This window comes from Dermacentor andersoni, chromosome 1 (assembly GCF_023375885.2).
Source record: "Dermacentor andersoni chromosome 1, qqDerAnde1_hic_scaffold, whole genome shotgun sequence".
NCBI lineage: Eukaryota > Metazoa > Arthropoda > Arachnida > Ixodida > Ixodidae > Dermacentor > Dermacentor andersoni.
Window position 1 is genome coordinate 89,407,041 of NC_092814.1, and position 7,854 is coordinate 89,414,894.

At 45.0% G+C, this 7,854-nt stretch overlaps 1 protein-coding gene across 1 annotated transcript in view; it reads left to right on the plus strand.

The window, feature by feature from the left end:
• Positions 1-6,387, plus strand: part of LOC126544328 (uncharacterized) — a 30,827-nt gene extending 24,440 nt beyond the window's left edge. Inside the window, exons 3-5 of the mRNA XM_055077898.1 lie at positions 4,359-4,427; positions 5,137-5,214; positions 5,988-6,387. Coding sequence (XP_054933873.1) covers positions 4,359-4,427; positions 5,137-5,214; positions 5,988-6,064 — 224 coding nt within the window. The 3' untranslated portion in view covers positions 6,065-6,387. The remainder of the gene's footprint in view (positions 1-4,358; positions 4,428-5,136; positions 5,215-5,987) is intronic.
• The last annotated feature ends 1,467 nt before the right edge of the window (positions 6,388-7,854 follow it).

Genomic DNA, 7,854 nt, shown 5'->3' on the forward strand with positions numbered 1-7,854 from the left:
TTTCTCCGACCACAAAGCTTCCTTCATGACTGTCAAGAACTGTTAGTGGAGTCTTTGTTAAAGGAATACGTGTGAAAAATAAAAAAAAATTCTGTGATAGCGCATACATGTGTTGCTCGATTTCTTTGCCTCAATCTATCGAAAAGGTGAAACAGCTTATTTGCTGCGCTCAAATTTCGCATTAGGAAGTAACGTAATCGTCGGTAATTTTTTTGTCTTTTTTTTTAAAGGAAAGTTAGCTTTAGAATGTTTATTCATCCTTTGATCACAAGATTAAATATGCACGACTTACGCGAGACACAAGTTTCGGCAACGTTTCTTTTTTTGCAAGCTGTTTATCTTGTTGACGCGGGCGCCAGGAGGCGCGTACGCATTTGCTGGTGCACTTCGCACAATAAGTGCATTCTCACATCTGCTTGTAGCCGTCATTTACCGTCCCTCTCTCTTTCCCCTTTTACATACTATAAGTACAACGTCGCACGGCCTTTATAGTCGAATGCTTTAACTCAGTTCATCATTTTGTTTTATAGGTTGGTCCCGTAAGTAAATTCAGAAACAGCCTGCTCTTGCACCTTTTTCTATGTTCATCGATTTCGATGGAGATCACCCAAGCGTTTTCGTTTTTTTTTTACGTTTCTTTTCATGGCAGCAAAATTGTCTGGCAAGTATAATCTTTCATTATTTTTCCTGCTTCCGTACCAGTACACCTTTAGGCGCCGCTGCAAACGACTTTGAACGCTATACGATCAAACGTGTAACGCTTCTGGCCACCTTCGCCATACATTATTCTTTCACGAAGCGTGGATAATGTCGTGGGTCCTTAAACAGTTTTCAATATTTTCATTAAAAGAAAGAAACAAAAAGCGTTTGCGGTGTCATAGAAAGTGGAGCCTGCCTCATGGGTGACGGTAGTATTTGTCTGAAATTATTCTTCAGCCTTTTGAAGTGTCCATCCATTATTTCTGAGAAATGGGGCCTGAAGTACTCTGTAAAATCATGTGCACTCTTGCTTCTTAATTGCAATCATGCTAGCATAACGTTTAGTCTTGATAGCTACCAACCATCTACAATAAGGAGTACTTCACTCCAGCATAGCTTTGGTTAAGCAGTATGAAATTCCGGCACCCTTCGAGCGGGAATCAGTTAAATCTGGACGAACAGTATTGCAGCAAATTTGAAATAATGGCATTGGGCAGTGGCTAAAGTGAGGGGAGGGGGGATGGGAGGGCTGGTCTCGGCTCGGCAGGTCAACTGTCACTGCGGCACCCATTCGACAAGCGCTGGAGGGGATTTTTTTACCACTAAGTTAACGCTAACATTCCAACTCTCTCATTTTTCTATTAACGATTTTATCGCGATTAATCGGTTGATGTGGCCGGAGTGAACGTCAGCAGAATCCTGGTATTTTTTCCTACGCGCTTCTATTCTTTTACACACTCGCCGTGGTTGCTCAGTGGCTAGGGTGTTGGGCTGCTGAGCACGAGGTCGCGGGATCGAATCCCGGCCACGGGGCGGCATTTAGATGAGGGCGAAATGCGAAAACACCCGTGTACTTAGATTTAGGCGCACGTTAAACAACCCCACGTGGTCCAAATTACCGGAGTCCCCAACATACAGCGTGCCTCATAATCAAATTGTGGTTTTGGCATGTAAAGCCCGATAGTTGGAAAAAAAAAAATTACACTACCGCGTGCCTCATAACAAGATCCTGCTTTTGGCTCATAAAATGTTTAACGCCCGCTTTATCGAGAGGAAAGGGAGAGCAGATCTGCAGTACTTGCTTGTGGAACCAGTGGAACTGTAAACCAGGCACGTACCCAGGATTTTTTTTCGGGGGGCGGGGGGGGCAACCCAAGGTAACTTTTCTATGCAAATGAGGGGGGGGGGGGCGGTACCTTTACTAGTACAAATGTGAATAACGCCCACCATTCGCTATAAAAAAGTGTAAACCCACAAAAGAGAATTGAAATAAGGTGTGTTTTCCAGCTACGCCTATGCGATACCCCTCTCCTTTACTTGGCAAAAAAGGAACCATGTCAAATAGAATCGCTCATTAAAGAAGTGCAGGAAGAACAGTGCCAAGAACAAGTAAAGAACCGAAAGTGTAAAATAAAGATTACTTTAGTAGAATACAACTTAAAAAAAACAGCAGTTGGCAACCAAGGCACACGGACCGCGCGGAGTTGTGTTACTCCGCCAGCCAATCACAGAAGCAAACAAAATCGTCGTCATGCGGCCTTTTCAAAACGGCGTCGTACTTGATACCTTCGGAGCGTCTGCTGTTCTTGAAGAGCCTTTTCATCGGCGGCAGCAATGAGGCGTGCAACAGACATGTACAAAGTGTATGGAGTTTGAGCATCTCACTCTTCAAAAGTCTGCGATGCAGTTCATTTCACTGTTGAACCTGTTTTACTCATGAAAATTCACTGCCAACTGAAGTGAAACTTTACAATAAATAGTTGCAGCGAAGCAAGCATGTTATTTCAGTTCAATAAAGAATTAGGCTTTCGCCATTCCCCTATAATAGGCGAGGGAAAAGGTATAAAATTACGCGTTAATAATGTTATTTTTGTGGTTACCGCCTATTTGGGTAATAAGAAAAGTTTGAAGTACGAATTATTTGCAGCCTCGCGGAGGAACAGTGGCTGGCTTAAGTTGTAGCCGACTATAGTAGCGTTTGTTGAATTCGCTCTGGAAGAATTGTAGAAAAATATATATTTGCGGAACAACCACAGTTCTTTTGGATCCCTCCTTTATACTGCTCTACCAAGTGCCACAACCGACTCGTATATTTATTTGGGAAGTTACGTAACGATGCGTGGCCGCAAGTCCCGTACAACCGCGTAGGGCGCAGGACGCTGGGATTCTAAACGTACTGCGCCCACCGCGGAAGGTTAGAAAGACACCTATATATATAAGCACAGCAGAGAAGAGGCTACGTCAGGCGGCTCGAATGATAACTGTATAAGCGTCATTCAGTACACACGAAATTGTTCTCCACTTCAGGCGGCGTTTTCTCTACTTCATAGTTAAATAAAAAAATGTTGATCCATAAATATTTTCATAAACAATGGGTAAATTTGTTAATTTTTGTTTTTCCTTCCTGTTTCGCTGTTGATTCGGCTCTCTCCCTTGGTAGATCGCTTAATTTCTCAAGTCCTTGCGACTCTTGTTTCCAGTTGGCAATTTTGCACGAAAAGAGTTGTACAATTAGGGAAAAACCAAGCGCGTTAATGGGTGAAAGTCGTATTGTCTATGAGTTTAAGAGTTACTGCAAAGTTTGATGATGCACGCTGTCTCGTATTATTTTATTTTCCACCTTATCTGACCCTTACCACAGGCATATGGTTTCAAGGATCTGTCAGCGTTTCGGCGAGCCGTCACTCGAGGAAATAATGAAGTAAAGGGAAAAGTTGAACGCAACTGGCGTTTTCTCCGGCCGCAGCTCGTTCCACGTGCATAAAGACCAGCTGACCACGAACCGAATCCCTTTCCTGGACCTTAGATCAGTCTAAACAAAGAAGGTTGCACTAACGAACCAACAGCGATGCGTGTGACCGTTGAATAGACGGTGACAACTGAATGCATCTCGAGTTAATCGCACGGGCACCGAATCGATGAGGAAACTGGCTTTCACATCCCAGTAGGTCCCGATAACTACCTACTAATGTTGACCGCCGAATAGCTGTCAAGCCTCGACATTGATTTCGCGGCGCTTTAGGAATGTGTTTGAGAAGTGGTGGCGTGGACGGTGAGTGTGTGTGGGGAGGGGTGGGGGAGGGGGTATGCGTCCTAACTTCGGGGGGGGGGGGGGGGGGGAGGGGGCCCGGGCCCGCCCGGGCGCCCCCTTGGGTACATGCCTGCTGTAAACAGATAGAAAAAAAAAGGGGGGGGGGGGTATAAGTGTTTAGTCAGGAGTGCAGTACGCTGTCGACTGAACGCGCGGATTCTTCCCTCACAAAAGAGTACCTGCACTTTATCAGTCGTCTGAAGCAGTGGATTTAGACGCACCTTAAATAGCGTTGCAGGCCTTGAGGCCATGATTCCGCTCGTCCGTTCTCCTTACAATATTGTGATAAAATGATTTCAACAACAACAACGTGTAATCAGCCAAGGTTCTTAGCTTCACGATTTCTAGTATTTCTTGAACGATATATATTAATATTACTTCGCGCCATATACTTTCGAAGTGATTGTGAGTCGGCAAAATTGGTAGACGCACGTGTGTGTGTAGTATTACTTAATGTCGCGGGCACATGTTGACGTTCCACGCAGTATGAAGGTCCTAACTCGTGTTGCTTGTGAAATGCATGTCCCGGATAATGACGCCGCGTCATTTTTCTTTCTGCCGTTTTCAGAATCACTCGCCGTTTCTCGCGGAAACTACAGCATTGCGCCGGCAAATTTCGTACAGCCGATAGCCAGAGGTGAGTTACGATGCTGGAGCAGTACTGCAGTTTACCATCGCAAACTACTAATGCACTAAAAGATGCTAGAGCTCCACCGCATGCTTGTCTTTTTTTTTTTTTTTTACCACGCTGTATATTGGAGTGATTGAATTTAATTGTGCAGCTTTATGCATAAACTGGTGAATCAGCTTATGGCACTGATTGCGCACGAACGAACGTATGCAAAGGTTTCCGTTTGATCTGTCCGTATAATCTGCGGCGCTGCTTTCCCTCGGCCGTTCATCGTCCCTGGGTGCAGGACACTGCAAATGTGCACCCGCTGCCTTGGCGAACAGTTTTCGCAGTCTTATGGCGCTGTACACGAAACTCAACGTGTCAAAAGGTGTAAAGACCACCCGAGCCTGAATCTTCCAGTGAGAAAGATCACGGGGAAGTGAGCAGACACCGGGAATCAAGACGCTTTTGTCCCCGTATGTGGATATATTTTCAGGCTATAAGGATAGAACGGAGCTCAGTAGAAAGGAAAGCAAAGAATTCGTCAGGTTAAACATAGGAGGAGGAATGATGTGGCCGGTTAGATAATCACCGTGGCGCTGCACCTGCCTCCACCCAGATGGACTCCTGTTTGTAAAGCAAGGACAGCAATTCTGCACACCTACAACTGCAGCACAAGGCGAAAACTTGCCTTGTTTGTTTCTTGCATTTCTATTTATTTATTCTTTTTCAGTTGGCGGGGAAGAAAGTTATGACGTCACATTCGCCGAAGCCAGCGTGGACACCGCAGACTATGCGGACCTCTACACCAGTAGGCATTCTGTACCTACCGTGGCCTTGCCTACCTGCGTACCCCGTGCTTCAAATGAAAAAGCCAAATTTTTTTAAATGCAGTCGTGGTTTCGCTCGAGGAACGTACGCTTACTATTAAATCCTGACACTGGCACCAATTTCGAGATATCGTTCCCCAAGCTTACGAGGCAATAAATGCATTGTTAATCAGTTATTATTTTACCAAATCGCCCCTCACACCCTCTCGTGCAGTGTGGCACAAAGCGAAGTGAAAGCACCTGCGCATTTTCTGACAGAGTTTCAGGACGAACAACTTGCATGTGGTGCCGGTTTGAGATTTTTCACTAAGTGGGCATTGGCCAGCTAGCTTTCATTCCGCAATTGCAACATGTGTCCTAAAGTTTTATTTAGTATGCTCTAATCTATATAGCCATAACTGCAGTTTGGTTGTTCGAATTTACTAAGCGGTTATTACTGTACATTTCCTGAAGTCGACGGCCGCTAGAAAAACGTTTCCGAAATAAAAAAGTGCGTTGTTATCTTTATCGCGCTAAAACCGTTAAACAGTTCAACTCTTTCTATTTGAAACTTATTATGCTAGATACTACATTATGTACTTGTGCGCTATATAGGATACTTCACGTATAGACACCATCTAGCGCAAATGTCATTTCCATTTGCGTGGCAGTACTGCAGCTGCTGGAGCAATTTTCTTGTTATGTCTGATTAGCATGCCGGTCACAAGTGGTGGAAGAAGGCCTGATATACCACATTTTTTTTCTCTCTTTTCAGGCCAGAACACTTCCGGGGAAGCTCCGGAGACAACGCCTGAAAACAGTCGATTGTCGAATGTATTGTCCTTGATTTGACGCAACCAGTTTGTTATCTAACATTTTCGGTGCTTTTACTGCTGAAATTTCAAACTGCTTCTTGGTTGACAGTATTTCGTCAGTATCTGCGCCTTTATACGTGATGTGTAATATTGGAGCTGCAGAAATAAGATTTGGAGTTTTGCATCCTTGACACTGTTGCCGCCTTGGTCAATCGTTATCATCCACGGTATATACGTTTAAAAAGCGCATTGAAATTGAAACACAGTTTTTTTTTTAAATCATGTTTGCTTATATCTTCGTCCCTGGGCCCCGATTTCTGGGAGGCACGCGTCCAATTCTAGGCTTAATGACAATATGCGGCAATCAATTTTAACCGTACTTTCTTTCATCGACATTCCACCTGCTATAGGCAAAGCACCGGCCACGGTGGCCCTGTGCGGCAGAACACTTATAGATATATAGTGCCCTGCCGCTGCGGATATCCTATGACAACAGCAGCTCTCTGAAAGCTCCAATAGGGACGTTTCCTTGCTCGCACTATTTCGCGTTGCCATTGCCGTGCCCGCTTTTATTAACAGTACTGCTAAAAGCAGAAGAGCAAATAGATTGAATCTCATAGAGCCAGAAGCGCGTCTACGTATTCGAGCGCTTTTGTGCATAGCTAAGGGTGTGCGTGGCGTTGCTCCTAGCCATAGAGCTTACTGAAGCCCAGCGTGCACCAGAACTTGGTCTGTGGATAAAGCTAAGGCAACTTGAGAAAATGTAGGCCGCGTTGATTCTGTGAGTCACCTGTGTGCAAGTGTATACAGTAAACGAGTAAGCTAAAGCAGGCAGACTACGTGGTTGCAGCGCTGCAAGTGTGCGGGGCAGCACTCACACACCTACGGTGTGTTTCACTCGTGAAGCCAAGTAACGTTATTTTACGTTATATGCATAAAAGAACGAGAAAAAAAAAAGGCGAGGCGAGAGCTTCACGTGAAGATTTTGAAGCGTAGTCATAAAAATATATAGAAGAAAGGTTAATGTAAAGTGATAGGCAAGCGGTAATTTCTAGCCCACGAGCGCGTCGAGAGCATAGGAATTAAGGGTAAAGCGAACAGATAGGATCGATTGACGAAGGCGTCACTATGAGCCACCGCGAACCAAACAATGCCTTAAATGGCCCTACAATCTTGGAGGGCATATCTCCCAAGAGTCAACGCGCATGGTAAACCTCAAGGGAAAGGAGGGGTGGGTGCCAGATGAGGTTAGCTTGCCGAAGCTATAGCTGCCTGACCGTCACGCTCCCTCCTAGATTTCTTTTCTTCCTTAAATTCTCCGTGGTTATCGAGTGGTTACATGCCTGCGGTCGACAAAAATGTAATTGGGCTTTCGAGTACCGTGAGAGTCTTCTAATATGCCAAATCTCAACAAGTATGCTGCAAATGGCAGTGAACTCCCTGCACGCACCTCAACTATCACAGTTCGCACCTTCGAAACTCTCGATTGATCCACTCCGCAAACCTGAAGGTGGTCTTCGATTGCGCTTATGTACAAACGTTTTCATCGATGTCTGTGTGGAATTATGAAAATACACTAATTGAGAAAAACAATATTGGGCAAAATTTGTAGCATATTAGACGTGTGCTATAAGAAAGCAAAGACGAATACACAGAACACATCGCAAACCACTACCTAGGAAGCGTTTCCTGCATGTGCAGCCGTTTGTGTTTCATTCAACGTGTTTGTAATCTTGTCATTTTGGAGCGCACGTCTGAGATGATGCACCACGAGCTAGCCCCGCGTTCATCGCTCTTCTGAAAATTCATGGGGGCGGCACACATCGG